Below are 17,083 nucleotides of genomic sequence, written 5' to 3' on the forward strand. Positions count from 1 at the left end.
GCCTGAGAGGCTTGTCTGCTCACCCGCCGGGGCGGGCGGGGCTGGGAGTTGAGGCTTGGGCTTCGGTCGGAGCGCCGGGAGAGGACTGGGGTTGGCGGCGTGAACACAACCAGCAGAGGGTTAGCGCGCCACGGCTGGCCGGGAGGGAGTCCGGCGAAAAGTCTGGACCTGCCGAAGAGGCAAGAGACTTTTTCTTCCCTCTTTATTTCCTGGTGCGCACGGAGAGGGGATTAAGAGCGCTGCTTAAAAGAGCTCCAGAGACGGGCGCGAGCCGCGGCTAAAAGCACGGACGACAGAGACGGGCATGAGACGCTAAGGCTGTCGCTCCGCCTCTTGCTGACTGGGTCGTCGGATGGTAAGCAGTAATGCCTGACCTCTTGGGGATGCCAGCAGCGTCAAGAGCATCATATAACCCATATAACCCATAGGAGGTCAAGCCTGCTATTACAGGACTGAAGCATGAAGCACTGCTCTGGCACGGAGGCCAATAGTCTAGAGTTCCCCAATCCCTGGGCCCTCAACCTTGGACTGTTGGGGAAACGAGTGTGCAGCCTGCGAGGGACCCAGAGAAGCTCTTCTGATGGGCTTCCATCCCATGTTCTGCATTTTTAAGGGCCAATTACCTGGGCTGTGACCTGAAACAAGGACCTTCGTGTACAGACACACGCCTTTCAGATTCAACTCTGAGATTTTTGGTTTTAAACAATTGTACTTCCCATAAATGAAGATGACCTCAAGCAGCAGCATCCTAGAGAGTCACTCGCTTAGTCTAGACCCTGCAACACACAGAAACAAGAGATGACACAGGATGTCACAAAAGCTAACTTTAAAAAATACGCTGGTTTTTAGGAACAAGGGAGTTGTTTAGAAATTATAAAATGTTATCAGAAGTATTTAACGTATTTCAAACACAAAAATGTAAAAACAACTTACTGTACTTCAAGGAAAATGTAAACTTGTAAAATGCCCAAATTAAACATATATTAGCTTCACTCTAATTATTAGCAGATAATCTTAATAAAAACAAGCTGTTGGTCAAAAATAGCCACTGTCATTTCTAGCCAAATGTCTTGCAAGTTTAGATTTATCGTTTTTATTTCCATGCAGAACCAACACCAGCACACACCGTTGCTGGGCTCAAAGCAGGTGTTGTTTGATTCTGTTCATTATCATTGTGTGTCCTGAGATGCATGGCAGATGCCAGCCACACCCCATGACGTGCTCGGGGGCAGCCTGGCCCCACAGAACCCTCCAGTTGAGTCTGCATGTGGGCATCTGCGCTGGCCAGCCCCTCTTCTTAGTCCCACAGTCGCTTAGTCCTCAGGGCATCTCTGTCCATCTTTGACATAAGTAGGCATAAAGCAGCTTCTTAGATGGTTAACTTCCTCAGAGCAGGTAGCATCTGTGAGAAGCTAAGATCATCTCCAAACTAAGCACAAGTCTGCTTTTATCCCAAAGGCAACGTGGCAAAAAGAAAGGGCTGAGGCAATCTCCTATAACTTGCCCAAAGCCCTGATGTCCTATCTGTAAGCCATAAACCCAACACAGAAGCTTCTATCAAGTTAAGTGAGTCTATATGCAAACACAACAACAGTAAACTTAATCTGAATGCCCATTTGTTGGGAACTGGTTAGGTAAGTTATCGGTAAACCCACTGGGACAGTTCTTTTGATGTGTCAGTTTGACAAGGCCACAGTCCTGTTATTCAGTTAAACACTGAGCTGTGTGTTACCGTGAAGGCATTTTGCAGATGTGATTAAAGCCCCGGATCAGTCAATATTAAGAGTAAGGGCTGGGCTTCCCTGGTGGCGCAGTGATTAAGAATCTGCCTGGGGGCTTCCCTGGTGGTGCAGTGGTTGAGAATCTGCCTGCCAATGCAGGGTACATGGGTTCGAGCCCTGGCCTGGGAGGATCCCACATGCCACGGAGCAACTGGGCCCGTGAGCCACAACTACTGAGCCTGCACATCTGGAGCCTGTGCTCCGCAGCAAGAGGGGCCGCGACAGTGAGAGGCCTGTGCACCGCGATGAAGAGTGACCCCCGCTTGCCACAACTAGAGAAAGCCCTCGCACAGAAACGAAGACCCAACACAGCAAAAATTAATTAATTAATTAATAAACTCTACGCCCAACATCTTCTTTAAAAAAAAAAAAAGAATCCGCCTGGCAATGCAAGGGACATGGGTTGGAGCCCTGGTCCGGGGAGATCCCACATGCCGCGGAGCAACTAAGCCTGTGTGCCACAACTACTGAGCTTGCGCTCTAGAGCCCACGAGCCACAACTACTGAGCCCGCGTGCCACAACTACTGAAGCCCGTGTGCCTAGAGCCCGTGCTCCGCAACAAGAGAAGCCACTGCAATGAAAAGCCTGCGCACCGCAACGAAGAGTAGCCCCGCTCGCCACAACTAGAGAAAGCCCGTGTGCACATCAACAAAGACCCAACACAGCCAAAAAATAAATAAATTTAAAAAAAGAAAGTAAGGGAGCACCCTGGATAATCTGGGCAGGCATGATTCAATCCAAGCTACAGGGCTACCGCACTGCCCTCAACGCTGAAGAAGCTGGGAGGTTTTTTTTGCCTGGAGAATGTAAGAGAGGATTCCTGGACTAGGGACACCAGGCACAGATCAGAGAACTGGTACCATACTGAAGAGAAAAGGACTAAGGGACTGGATGCTGCCGTACTGAATCCTGAATGCAAAGAGTCTCCCCGCCTTCCTCCCCAGTGGGCTCAGGGATGCTGCCAGGCCGACCCATCCCATCAGGAGTGGAAGGACTCCTGTGGGGAATCGGAAGACAGACCTAAGGAGACCATCACTAGGATTCCCCAGTGAGCAGCCCAGCCAGGCCACTCCAGAGAAACTCAGACTACACACCTCCCCATTTGTTCTGGACCATTAAATTAAATGCCCATGATTAATCATTAGCTGACATAAAAGGACTACCTGATACCTGAGGTTAAAGCGCTAATATACAAGACAAGGTATCCCCAGTCCTGGTATCCCCCAGACCACAAAATAAATAAATAAATAAATAAGCCACCGGCAAATAAAAAAACCTTAAACCTTGGAGGAATTAGAATTACGTGAGAAGAAAAAATATCTGTCTTCAGGTGTGAGAAGATATTATATCCAAGAAACAAGCATAGAATGAGATAAAAAAATGACATTCAGAAAGAGTTCTTGGGGAAAAAAAAAAAAAAAAAAAGAAAGAGTTCTTGGGAATTAAAAACCGGATAGCAAAAGCTGAACAACTCAACAGAAAGGCTCGAAAGATAAAGCTGAGTGAATCCCCTCCGAAAAAGAGCAAAATGACGAAATGATGCCAGATGGTCAGAAATTGAGGGACTCTGTCCAGGGTGTGCAACATATAAATAACGGAAGCTCCAGAAAGGAGGGAGGACGAGGAGGAAACCCGACAGCAAGTTTATCTGTTACTTTACTTTGACCCTCAGGCCTCCCACCCCAGATGCACCGATCAGCAGACCATGGTGGATACAGACCTTGCCTTTTTCTTAATCCAGAACTTCTCTAGAAAACAATCCTAAGAGAAGGTAAATGGAGTCATCTTCCTCTGAAGAAAGAATTCGGATCAGGGGTTAATCCTTTCTCCTCACAAGCAGCACAAAAAACAGGAGATCCATCAAAAGAGAGGAGAGGAAAGTCAAAGAAAGAAATCAAGAAAACTCCCAGGAAATTCTCAGGAAAGTAGAGGAGGTATCAGGATGAGGGCTGGCACCGGACCAAGAGGACAAGAAGTCTGGTCTGGAGCAGGGACTCAAGACAGAAATGTCCAGAGCTGTTAGCACCAAAGTCTCTGCTCGTTTCATAGGGCTCAGCTAAGAACAGAACGTTAAGGTGATCCCGGCCCCGGGTCTTATTTCTCCTAGGCTTTTATCGACATGAGCTGGAGACCTTCCTGCTCTCCAGATCAGCAAGAGGAACCAGCATTTCCTCCCGCAGACGTGCTCAGCTTTGGCTTACTGCTGAAATCCAGAGGATGGCTGTGGTGAGCCTGAAAACTGCAGTCAGCGGTCCACACCCTCTGACCATATTTCTGCCAGACACAGCACGGCCACACGCCCCAGGACTCATTCAAGTCCCTGCTCACTGACTTCCCCAAGGGGAAAGGGCTCTTCAAAGTTCCCAGGGAAGCGGAGGCTCGCCCTGCCCCAGAGAGCCAATTATATTGTCTGGTAAATGTCATCAAACAGTGGCAGTGCTGCCCTGTGCCCTCACAGCTCAGTGTGTGCTTGAGGCCCAGTGTTTTCAAAACCACACACGACATTGTTTCAAAACACCTCCACTGGGGGTGAAAATAGAAAAAAGCAAGGAAATCATTAAACCACAAGTCAGTACAGTGCTCACTTTGGGGGAAAAGGTGGAGAATTCAGCTACTGTTGGGTGTTAAGATGGCTTCTACAGTAGTGGTAGTGTTCCTTAACAGTGGACTCACTGTCCATTTTATTATTCTTTAGACCGTATATTTATACTGTATATGCTCTTTTGTATGTATGACACATTTCACGGTTGAAAAAAAAGATATAAACTCATAATAGCAAGGAGAACTGAAGGGGAAAACCATCAAGAAGCCAGAGACTACATTCTGGAAGGTATGAGCACATGAAAAAAAGAGCATGCATGATTGAAATAAGGTCCAGGAAAGCCACAGGGAGAAGAGCAGCAGAAGGGTGCAGGGGAGAAGGCCCGGCTGTCCAGGCTCGGGCCTCAGAGCCCCATCCCCTGCAAGAAGATGATCGCCCCCATGCCAGCCACACTCCCAGCTGTGAGATGATGCTTGCTCTGCACCCCACCCGGCAATTCCTCGTTATTTCTCTCCATCCGTCCTTGGCATCCGTGACCAGGGTGGCCCTCTGCCCTGTCAACCCCGAGAGGGGCGGCAGCTCAGCTTCCCAGCCCCAAACTCCAGTTGTCCAGCCACTTTGGTCAGCCTCAGAGCCTTGTTCCGGCCAGAGAGGCCCAGGACTTTGGGCCAGTGCTCCCGGTCCAGACCCCTTCGGCTTCTGCTCCTGCGCATTAGGTGTCAAGGACTCCTCCAGTCCCAGAAAGTCACGTGTGCCGAGGCTCCCAGAGCTGGGGTTTTGCTCAGGCTCTGCAAGGCCAGGAGGGAAGTCCCACTCCGCGCCCATAACTCAGGTGTCAGCATGGAAGGGGGCCTCAGAGGTCATCTCGTCTGCACTGTCTTTGGAGGCCCAGGCGAGATCTGTCCAAGGCCTCAAGGCTGGAGTTGAAAGTCAGCTGTGCCTTTCCAGAAGGATCTGAGCCTGTGTAAGACAGACACCAACTGGGGGCAAAGGCTGCGCACCTCCAGCCCCTGCCTGGGCTCTGCACGGTTTAGAGACACACAATTGCACACCCGCGCCAACCCAGTGCCACTCAGCGGTGTCCCAGGGGCAGCCCTGCAAGGCCTCAGCGCATCCAGAAACAAGCAGTCTATGAGCTCAGCGACCTAACTGCCCTCCGTTTGAAGAGGCGTAGCGGTTTTACCCTGCAATTGTAAAAGAAAACCAAGTTTCCCGTAGAAAACTTGGAAAGTACAGAAAAGTCTAAAGAAGAAAATAAAAATCACTCATAATGCAACAAGTGTGAGCTGCTATGGCTTTGGCATCGTCATGGACCTCTTTTAAAAGAAACCATTTCCTCAAACAAGCATTTGTTGGGTGGGTCACAGGATCCAGGCCGCGGCGCATGCCCTCCTCCCCCAAGGTCAGTGCTGAGTTTGTCAAGAAGATGTAGGCGACCCTGTGGCTGGCTTCACGCAGGCCGAGGAGCGGCGGGCTTGGGGCCCGGCCGGCTGCACAGGCCCTCCCCTCCTCTCCACGGCCACAGTCCGACGCAGCTCGGCGACTCCTGTGGCTGCAGGCAAGGCCAGAGGGACCTGCAGGTGAGACTGCAGGGTCCACAGTGGAGCTGCACCCGTGGGCCATGACCAGGGAGGCACTGGCGCTGAGTCGGCCCCTGCTGGCCCAGCCTCTGGTGCAGCGTGAGGCTTTTCCACGAGAGTCTGCCCTCAAGCTCCTCCAAGCAAACAGCAGAGGAAGAGGGCTCTGCTCTGACCTGGGCCTCGGGGCGCTACAGAGGCAGCCCTGGCCTCCTGGCCACTTCTCCCAGACTTCCTGCCACCCTGGAACAGACTTTCAGGCCCAAAGTGGCTACCCAGGAGAGCCATGGGTGGTCTCGCACTACAGCCCCTGGGCCAGGCTCGGCCTTCTTCACCCCGGGGGCCCGGTCTGGGCCTCACCCCCTGGCAGACAGGGACTCGACTGAGAACACGAGGGGACACTGGTGTCCTTCAAACCCCCTTGGCTTTTCTCGGCCCAGCCCAAACCTGCGTATCTGAATGGGAGCCCCCAGGGCAGGATGTGAATCTTGCACAAATCAGCTGCCTGGCCGCAAGCACTACCCACAGCTCTGCTGGACAGAGGGGCACATGGGAGAGAAGGAGGGAGTCAGAGCGGCTGAGGCCACAGGTGAGGGGCTCCTGACCATCGTGAGAGCTGGCGAGAACCTCACGTGGCGGCCAATTCCAGCCACCTGCCACAGGGGAGGAAGGCTGCCTCAAATTTAGCAACAAAGAGAGGGCAGGAGGCAGGGAAAGGTGGAAACTCAATGAATGCAGGTCTCCTCACCACAGCAAGTTACAGAAATTGACCTTTATTTATTGTACTAAAGTCTGTTTAACTTTCGATACAAAGGAAGGTTTTAGTACAGAAAATCCCAGTCTGTCCGAACAGTACCTGTGCACACTGTACCATCACCGTCCCACCCCCGCCGCCCAGAGCAGCAGCCCCGCAGGGCGCCAGTGAGACCCCTCGACAGCCTGCAGGGGGTCCCAGTTGTCTGAGCCAGAACGCGTGTACCTGTGAAACGAAGGGCAGCACTGAGGACTGAAACGTGTCTCTTTTCGAACAACTGTGCAAGAAAATATATCCCTTTTTTAAAAAAATGTCACTATGGCTAAACTATAATCTAGTGTCTAGAATTACAAAGAATAAAATGAAATCAGCGATTTCTTGCTAGTAAAATGAAATGTTAGGAACAGTATTAAAATAGAGGTCCTACCCCAGTGACACTTACCCGGAGCCCCGTACAGTACCTATTATTAAGAGGACGCACAGTTTAAGGAGGAACCAGATCAAACCTTCAGCCAGAAACATCCAGCGTCAGAAGCGGTAAAAAAACAAAAAAAAAAAAACAAACAAAAAAAACACACAAACCCCAAACAAAGCCATCCCCGTGGAGCACTGCTCATGCTGTAAGCGCTGGAGCCAAGACTAGATAGATCCCGGTTTCTCTTTTTTTGAGTTTTGACAGTGACTGCACTAATCCTTAAGCTTCCGTAAGGGTTCTCTGCTCAACGTCTGAAACACGAATGTTTTTATATCAAGTAGAGCTGATGTGCCCGCCCCACTCTAGAGCGCTTAGGAATTACCCTGCAAAATCTGCACTGGTAAAGGCTGTCACTATTCACAGAACCTAAAGAGGACCCAGTGGCATGCATCAGCCCCAGCCTAACACCCTGCCTGGAACCGGCTGTGTCACAGTGAACCCATGAAGCTCCGAGGACCAGAGAGAACGCTGGAATCATGGATGCAGGTGGACGAGAAGAGGACGCAGAGGGCAGGAGACAAAGTCTGAGGGACGCGTCCGCGAGACGGGCCCAAGTCGCCCTCCTCTGTGCAGGAGGGGAATACACTGCCGCCGGAGAGTCTGCCCCACAAAGGCACTGGTTCCGCGCCCGCCGACGGTCGAACCATCGGCACTCGCAGGTCCTTCCAGGAGAGGTGCCACCAAGGAGCATGAAGTCTGTCAAAGCTCTGGTCCCACTGACAAGAACCTCACAAAGCAAAGCGGCCCCCAGCGAGGTTCCAGAGTCGTCTCGCTGAAAACAGGCACAAAACCAACACCAAAGCGACAGTGAGGAAAAGGGCAGGGGCTGGGCAGCGACAACATGGAGCCGTTCAAGTAAACATAAACAACCGAATACTTAGAAAAGGCTTGTAAACTTGTGATCTGAAAGGTTCTCTTTGCAGCATCTCTGATGAGCTGGCTACGAGAAAGGTTGGTGTCGAGCCCCTCTACAGAGTCTTCTGTCTTACAGCGCACGAGTGAGAGGAATAGAGTCTGCGGCCCTCTGTCTACAAAGGAGGTGCTTCTGGAGTCCTGCTTCATGGATCCTTCCCCTTCACGTTTATATACAGAGACGTCTATCTTTAGTCGCTAAAGAGAGCTGAGCCAGGCAGTCACGCCGGCGGCCAAGCTGCAGCTGTCCCCAGCACCGAGTTCTAGAGAGGGCTGGCTGGGATCCACAGGACTTTATTTTGCTCTTGATTGACCATTGCCAAGATCTGAGCGCAAATGCTCGACAGGGCTCCTCCCTGGACGACCCCTGCAAGAGAGCCCCCAAACACACACATCATTGGCCCAGAGGAAGACCCCAGGGTGAAGGCAAATAAACACATCTTTTACTCTTCCTGGCGTTCTGCCTGTTTTGAGCTACCTGGCCCTCCTGCCCCACTCCCGCCTCTCACTCTCTTCCATCAGTGAGAAATTGGAAAAGAAAAAATAAAGAGTTGAGTGCAAATCACTTCGGCTTTTTACCTATCCCTCTCGGCAACTGTTCCATAGGATGTTAAAATTTTACGCTCAAATGAAGGCTGGTGTCCCATTTTGCCAGGCTGCCCTGGTCCCTGTAACAGGGATGACAGGATCTGACCACACACATGAATTGCCAGGCCCCACTGCAATGATGCTCTGGGCTGCTTTGCCTAGTCATGCAATGGGGAGTCCCAGCACACTGGAAGGCAGTCTGGGCTGTGTTGTGATGGTCCAATCGGCAGCAGGATTCTACAGGTGACAAGGTTGGGTCTCGGAAGCTGGGCATCCCATGGCCCAGAGAAGATTCCCAGCAAAGATGATGGAATGTCTCCAGCTCTGGCTCAGGCCTGCTCTGCAGGCTTTCAGCACCACAGCCCGGCAGACACTAGACCAGGGCTCTCTGCGGGATCCACGGAACAGCGCCGAGCGCTGGCTGCTTGCCACAGAAATGGACAGCGAGGGTTTAGAAACTGCTATGGAAATGTGACAGAGTAATTTTACATCTGTTGAATCTTACAAAAAGTCAAGGCTTTTATTTTGTTAAGTTTTGGAGTTTTTAATGTTCTCTTCTCTAGTAATTGTTAATGCATCTGACTGAAATACCGGTCTGTAATGGACTGGAAATTAAAACACAAACACACATGACATATACGTAGACAGAAGCACCAAGGCTGGGTTTTGAGGCCAAATGTTGCATGAGAAGCACCGAACTAGATCATAACACTCTCCACAAGTTAATTAAAATCACTGTCTCCACCCCTCTGTGGCCACGGTGTTATTATGCCCCCTACAAATGACTGATTTCATGGAAGAGGTTGAAAGTCACCAAGTGAAATGGCAGTTGGTCAGCTGGAACCCTGCTTCTTCTGGTTTGCTTTGTTTCCAAGACCAGAGAGAGTGAAGGTGCAGCTTATCTTCAAACTTCACTGCAAAACTGGCCTGACCTGGACGGCACTGGGGACAGATGGTCACGGCCACCACCGCCGTGCTACCCGCCCAGGGAACGCTGGAGCTGTGCTACAGGGCGCCTGTGCAGCCGCCACACAGGGCCAGACTGTGACCCAAGGCCAGAATTAGTGGACTTTACCTTTGGACCTGCAACTTCCTGAAGCTGCCCTGGGCCTGCCATCAGACCAGCTGTGACGAAAGTGCTCACTGTGACGGCATCCACCGGGCACCCCGGAAGTGCGGGCTGTTACCACTTCTAGGAAGGACGTCCTTGGGACGCCTGCATCCATCCCCGCCGCCTGCTCCTCCTCTGCAGGCCTGACGCACACCTACCTGTGAAGAACCTGCTGTACTCCTGCTCAATCTTCTGAGCCGTCTCAAACTGCTCTTTGGAATGCCTCTGAGTCACCTTGTCCTTCAGGTAGATGGGGTCTCTCTGCTCCCTGTTGGGACATCCAGGGAACCAGGCTGAGCTTCTCACCTCCCCCCCGGCCCTCCCTCCTCTTTGCTTCTCTGCCCAGAGTAACAGGGGTCTCCACCACCACAGGGTCCCCGTGGGCTCCCCTGGTAAAGCACAGCCTGCAGGCTCCACGGGGAGCTCCGGGCAGAGAGGGGCAAGGTGGGAACCCCAGTGTGTGCACACAGAGACCAGACACCTCAGCTGGCGCCCGAGTGCAGGTATCAGAAGCCCGGAAGCACAGAAAGGCAAAGTGGAGGAGGGCCTTGGCAAGCCGTTAGCCCAACCCGCACAGAAACTCAAGCCCAGTGGGAGCAAAGGCCCATCCACATCATGAGGCAGCTCCTGGCAGAGCTGGACCCAGGCCAGGTCACCCAGTTCCTGTGCTGTTGTGAGTGCCCAGCTGAGAGGCAGGAGAAGGGGAAAGGGGCTGGGAGTCAGGAGGGGAGACAGAAAAGCTGGACCTACTCAGGGAGCGGCGGCAGCATCCACACAGCGCGGAGAGTGGTGTGGAGGGAGGGCTGTGCTGGGTTCACATGCCTGGCTCAGTGTGAGATGGGGGCTCGAGGGGGAAGGCCGCTCCTACATGGGATGCCTATTTCAAGGCCAAGGGGCCCCCCGCCCCACGGCTTTGAGCCAGCAGCGCCTCCCCAGCAAGGCCCCAAGCCAAGCCCCCGAGGAGCCTGTCACCTACTTGATGTGTTTGGCGCTCTTGTAGTGGATGAAGATGACGATGGGGTAGATGTGCATGTGGTGCAGCCGCTCAATGGCGTGGGGGGCGACGTCCAGGAGACAGTGCCGGTTCTGGGGGGAGGGAGAGAGTGAACACCTGGGCAGGTGTGTGGCCGGGGCCTCGGGAGCACTGGACACTCCAGCCTTCCTCTGCTACCGATGGGCCCCACCCCTCCCCTGACACTGCCCTGCCTTGCCCTGTAAGTGAACATACAAGGTTCTACCAACGAACGAGGCAGCAAAACCAGTCTTTCGTTAAGACCACACATGATACACAGAGGGGAAACCTCATCTGGGAAAATCTCTCCCCACAAGCCGTCAGCTGTGATGATGGTCCAGGCTGGGAACCAGGGCCAAGCGGGGTCTGGACGACCCCACTCCAAACTCCCTTTCCTGCCTTCACCCAGATATAGGAAAGCGCTTCCTAAAGCGCTACCCCACCTGGCCTCAGAAACCTTACTTCTGCCAGTCTGGGCAAAAGAAGATGCGGAGACTCGGCGGGGGTGCTGAAGCAGGGGAGGGGGGAGTGTGGGTCTTCGCATGGCTGTGATTGAAATGCACCCCATGGATCCCCTGAGCCTCCAGGCAGAGTACGAGCCAAAGGCAGGCCACGGGCACCCTGAAAGCTCCACTGAGGGGGTCCACCCTTTGGCAGGCTTCCTGACGTCCTGGGGCACCCCTGACTGGAGCTCGTCCACTTTAACTGGGCAGTCTGCACTGACAGCTGTAAGAAGTCAACTCCCTCACGTAACAGGAGGGATCCAAAGCCTGGCGGGGTAAACTGACCACCCAGGAAGGATGCAGCCCAGAAAGCGCCCACATCCTCAGACTTGTGAGGGATGCTTTCCCAAAAGATTTCCCCAGTTCCCCTCATACTACCTGGCAAACAGACCCCAGCATGTTCACAAGCCTAAAGGCCCATGGCAACGGCTCTTATCCTTGCAGGGTCGTGGCCCTGATGGAAGCCGTGCCCCTGTCCCTAGAATAAGGCACATCAGCTCAGCACACAAGCTCAGCAGAGGCATTCTGGGACCCTGTTGTAGAAACCCCTGCGAGGGGCCTTTCCTAGAGTTCAAAGCTGTCGTCAGAGCCCCTCAGAGAGGGAGAGGTGACACATGCACAGGGCGACTTTTGCCCAGGACTAGCTTCCTACTCACGAAAGCGGAAGCACAAGAAGCAACGGGGGCCAGCCCCCTGTAGGTTAACTCAGACTAACGGGACACAGGCGAGCTCATGAAGGTCCGAGAGACATGCAGGGCAGACGTGCAAAGGTACAGAGCCCGGACACACACTGGGGTCCAAACCCCGGACTCAGAGAGGCGCCCCCATCCCTTGGTCTGAAGCAACAGGTACCTTTTCTGTGATCTCCTTTATGGAAGCCACTGTGGTCACGTCAAAGTGGCCACTCCTCCGCTTATAGTCGACAAACAGGCAGTCTTTGACGCCCCGCTCGATGGCCTGCTGGGAGGCCTTCATCACCTCTGCAAAGCACAGACACAGGAATCAGGAATGCCCTGGCACCATGAGCCGTCACTGCACGGGCCAGGAAGAACGCTGCGCAGAAGAGACTTTAGGGACCCAGCCCTGCTGTCCTCGCTCCCGGACAAAGAACCAGAGGCTGCACACTGATCTGAGCCAAGTCCAGGGGACTCTGAAACATCCTGGGATCCATGCCCGGGAACAGGGGGATGAACACAAACACAGGGACAGACACAGCCCAGCAGGCACGTGGGCATCCCTTACCAAGGGGGCATCTGCAGAACTTGCCGGGCACCTCGTTCACGAGCATTTCCTTCACCACATCCAGTAAAGGCCCCAGGATCAAGACGGGCCTCAGGGAAGTGCAGTCCACCTTCTGGACCCGCTGATAGGCAAGGCTCACCGAATCTGAGGGAGAGAGGGGAGCAGTGTCACGGACACCCACCTGGAGCAGAGGGAGGAAGGGGAGGGGCTGGGGACCCCCGGCTCCCCTGACCTTGCTTTTACCCCAGGAAGGCCCACCTCCTTCACTCCACAAATCCGGAGCCAGCTACCCTGGTTTGTCTGGGACTTGCCCAGTTGTAGCACTGAGAGTCCCATACCCTGGGCACACCGGGGCCCGGCCGCTCCTGGAGTCCAGCACAGTGTCCCTGCTCCACGGACACCCAAGACACTGCAGCACTTCATCCCGCTCAAATGCTTCCGTGTGTGTCCAATGCGCCCTCCCCTCACCCCTAGTATATATTCTCTGCTCTCTAGAGAGGCAACCTCCCCTGAGGTAGGTGTGGTCATGTGACCCAGGCCTGCCCCGTGGGGTGAGCAAACTCTCCCCCTTCCCATGAGCTGAAATGGACAGGACCGGGTGCAGCGAGCCAGCTCTGATCCTGCAGATGAGGACAACCCTCAGGAGATGACAGAGCCACAGGACAGAGGGGACCTGGCTCCCTTATGATCCCCAGAACAGAGCTGCCTCCCAGGGATTCCCCCCACCAGCTCAGACTTTTATGTGGCAGGGAAATAAGCTTCTTATCACACTTCAGCCATTGTTGTCTGGTCTCAGTTACAGCAGTCAAACCAATATCCTACTTGATACATGTAGTAAAAACCTCCCCTTCCACCAAATGAATAAAAAAATCCTTGCAGGAAGTGACCGCCTAAAAATCAGCAAGCAAATATCTTCTTGGCACCTCCCCTGTACCAATCGCTGTGCCGGCATCTCGGAAACACTTTTAAAAAGAGTAGAAGGCACAGTCCCTGCCACTGCAGAGCTCACGCTCTAACCAGGCTCACCGACGGCAACAGGTAAGAAACAAGACAACCGTACAAGAGCTGCCTGCCAGCTCCAGGCAGCGGGACAAGAAGCCTCACCCTCGGGGGGTGGGGGGGGTGGGGGGGAGTGGCGATGAGGAGGGGCAGAGCTGAGGGGAGGGTCGCCTGAGGTGGGCTTGTGAGGAAGGGTCAACGAGAGGTCCGGCCCGGAAGGCCCGTGACTAGGAGCTGAAGGAAGACGGACCAGATGGCAGAGCTCTGGAGGTGAACACACAGGGTGGTGCTCGGTGCAGCCTCGGCTCCACCAGCGCCGATCACAGGCAGGAGCGCACACGAGTTTTTGGTCTGATGATTATCCAGGCACGCCTATATCGCTTCCTATACAGCATTTCTCAACCTGGTGACCAGGTGATCCGTTATTAAAGCAGGGGGAGGGTTTGGTGATCACATTCACTGTCCAAGACCCCCGCATACTTGTGACTGAAGGCTCTGTGGAGTCCCAGGGCAAAGAACTTCCTCCAGGAAGAGATAAAAACACCCCCTCTTTTAAAACTTTGAACATTACAGATAAAGCCAGGCATCCTCTCCAACACCTCTTCTCCAGTCCTGGTCGTCAACAGTTTCCTCATAACCACCGTCATAGTTGGTTATAAGGATATAAAGTACATCCTCTTCCAGGTGTCATTCTCACATGTTGGCTTTTACAGGCTCAAAACACCTAGAAACTATGTTATGTATGTCCACGTGCTCAACAAAAATGACAAGATACATTTTGTATCATGATACATGCAAAAATACAGGACACATGCAACATTCCGCAACTCCCTCTTCTACTCAGTCTTATGCTTCCGAACCGCATCCCTGGTGATGCACATTGATCTCCCTAACTCCTTCTGAACACCCTATGGGATGGATGCCCTGCACCTATTTATCCATTTCCCTGGGTACGGACACTAAGTCACTATGTCTTCAACTTAACTTGAACAGAATCATCTTCTCCCCTAATGATTATTAACATTCCACACTGAGGGGCACCAATTTAGAAGATTCCTTTTCCTCCCCGAATAATCTGCTCTGTCGGAAGTCCTCATAGTTACAGAATCATCGGGGGCTACAGAGCATCTCGCAAGCACTAAATCCAACAAGAGTCAGAGGTCCAGAGGAAATGAAAAACTCCCTGGGAAGGGTAAATATACAGACAAATAGACAATCTGGAAGTAACCTAATGTAGCTATGAAAACGGCTTTTTAAACTGGTATAGATATTAAAACCAAAAGCATAAAGGTAATAATAAAACTACACTAATGTTCACATAATGTAAAAAGGATGTAATTGGTATCATCCATAACATAAAGGGGGTGGGGGGGTCGGGATCCCAGAGATGTAAAGTAGAGTTTTTATATAGGATTGAAATTAAGCTACCATCAGTTTACAATGAATTGTTATAACCTTAAGATGTTTTATGTAACTGCAGTGGTAGCCAAAAATAAAATATCTATAAAATATACACAAAGGGAAATGAGAAGGGAATCAAAACATGTCACCATAAAAATTTTAAAAAAATCAATGAAATACAGAAGGCGGCAGCCAAGGAGGAAAAGATAGACAAAAAAGCAACAAGACATACAGAAAACAACTAACAAAATGGCAATAGTAAGTCCTTCCATATCAGTAATTACTTTAAATATAAATGGATTAAATGCCCCAATTAAATGACGTAGATTGGCTGAATGCATAAATAAAAAAGATCCAACTATATGCTGTCTACAAGAGACTCACCTAAGCTCTAAGGTCATTCATAGGCTAAAAGTGAAAGGATAGGAAAAAAAATAATTCGTGCAAACGGGCACCTAAAGAGAGCGGGGGGGGGGGGGGGGGACCTTGAAGATGGCGGAAGAGTAAGACGCGGAGATCGCCTTCCTCCCCACGGATACACCAGAAATACATCTACACGTGGAACAACTCCTACAGAACACCTACTGAAGGCTGGCAGAAGACCTCAGACCTCTCAAAAGCCAAGAAACTCCCCACGTACCTGGGTAGGGCAAAAGAAAGAAAGAAAAAAACAGAGACAAAAGAATAAGGACGGCACCTGCGCCAGCGGGAGGGAGCTGTGAAGGAGGGAAAGTTTCCACACACTAGGAAGCCCCTCCGCGGGCGGAGACTGCGGGAGGCGGAGGGGGGGAGCTTCGGGACCACGGAGTAGTGCACAGCGACGGGTGCGGAGGGCAAAGCGGGGAGATTCCCGCACAGAGGATCGGTGCCGACCGGCACTCACCAGCCCGAGAGGCTTGTCTGCTCACCCGCCGGGGCGGGTGGGGCTGCGAGCTGAGGCTCGGGTTTCGGTTTTGGACGGAGCGCAGGGAGAGGACTGGGGTTGGCGGCTTGAACATAGGCTGAAGGGGTTAGTGCACCACGACTAGCCCGGAGGGAGTTCGGGGAAAAGCCTGCACCTGCCGAAGAGGCAAGAGACTTTTTCTTCCCTCTTTGTTTCCTGGTGCGCGAGGAGAGGGGTTTAAGAGCGCTGCTTAAAGGAACTCCAGAGACGGGCGCGAGCCGCGGCTAAAAGCGCGAACCCCAGAGACGGGCGCGAGCCGCGGCTAAAAGCGCGGACCCCAGAGACGGGCGGGAGACGCTAAGGCTGCTGCTGCCGCCACCAAGGGGCCTGTGTGCGAGCACAGGTCACTCTCCACACCCCTCTTCCGCGGAGCCTGTGCAGCCCGCCACTGCCAGCTTCCCGGGAACCAGGGACAACTTCCCCGGGAGAACGCACGGCGGGCCTCAGGCTGGTGCAACGTCACGCCGGCCTCTGCCGCAACGTCACGCCGCCTCTGACGCCGCAGGCCCGCCCCGCACGCAGTGCCCCTCCTTCCCCCCCCTCACCCCCGGCCTGAGTGAGCCAGAGCCCCCGAATCAGCGGCCCCTTTAACCCTGTCCTGTCTGAGCAAAAAACAGACGCCCTCCAGCGACCTACACGCAGAGGCAGGGCCAAATCCAAAGCTGAGCTCCTGTGAGCTGTGAGAACAAAGAAGAGAAAGGGAAAATCTCTCCCAGCAGCCTCAGAAGCAGCGGATTAAAGCTCCACAATCAACTTGATATACCCTGCATCTGTGGAATACCTGAATAGACAAGGAATGATCCCAAATTGAAGAGGTGGAATTTAGGAGCGAGATCTATGATTTTTTTCCCTTTTCCTCTTTTTGTGAACGTGTACGTGTATGCTTATGTGTGAGATCTTGTCTGTATACTCTTGCTTCCACCATTTGTCCTAGGGCTCTATCCGTCCATGGTTTTTAAAAAAAATTTTTTTTCTCAATAATTAATTTTAATTGTAATAACTTTAATATACTTTACCTTCGTTCCTTCTTTCTTTCTTTCTTTCTTTCCGTCCTTCCCTCCTTTAGACAACGAATCACCCCAAATTGAGGAGGTGGTCTCTGAGAGCAAGATTTATGATTTTTCCCCCTTTACCTCTTTTTGTGAAGGTGTATGTGTATGCTTCTGTATAAGATTTTCTCTGTATAGCTCTGCTTCCAACATTTGTCCTAAGGTTCTATCCGTCCCTCTTTTTTTTTTTTTT

At 52.5% G+C, this 17,083-nt stretch overlaps 1 protein-coding gene across 2 annotated transcripts in view; it reads right to left on the reverse strand.

The window, feature by feature from the left end:
- Positions 1 to 716: 716 nt before the first annotated feature.
- Positions 717 to 17,083, reverse strand: part of DLG5 (discs large MAGUK scaffold protein 5) — a 139,073-nt gene continuing 122,706 nt past the window's right edge. The window contains exons 28-32 of one of the 2 annotated variants that reach the window (XM_029245190.1): positions 12,499 to 12,642; positions 12,109 to 12,236; positions 10,718 to 10,827; positions 9,900 to 10,009; positions 717 to 776 (exon numbers count right to left, since the gene is read on the reverse strand). In XM_029245190.1, coding sequence (XP_029101023.1) covers positions 757 to 776; positions 9,900 to 10,009; positions 10,718 to 10,827; positions 12,109 to 12,236; positions 12,499 to 12,642 — 512 coding nt within the window. In that variant the 3' untranslated portion in view covers positions 717 to 756. Of the gene's footprint in view, positions 777 to 6,634; positions 8,410 to 9,899; positions 10,010 to 10,717; positions 10,828 to 12,108; positions 12,237 to 12,498; positions 12,643 to 17,083 lie in introns of those variants that run through there. The other variant, XM_029245189.1, reaches the window with a different exon arrangement.

Source organism: Monodon monoceros, unplaced genomic scaffold (assembly GCF_005190385.1).
Source record: "Monodon monoceros isolate NGI ecotype Baffin Bay Population unplaced genomic scaffold, NGI_Narwhal_1 Super_Scaffold_4, whole genome shotgun sequence".
Taxonomy (NCBI): domain Eukaryota; kingdom Metazoa; phylum Chordata; class Mammalia; order Artiodactyla; family Monodontidae; genus Monodon; species Monodon monoceros.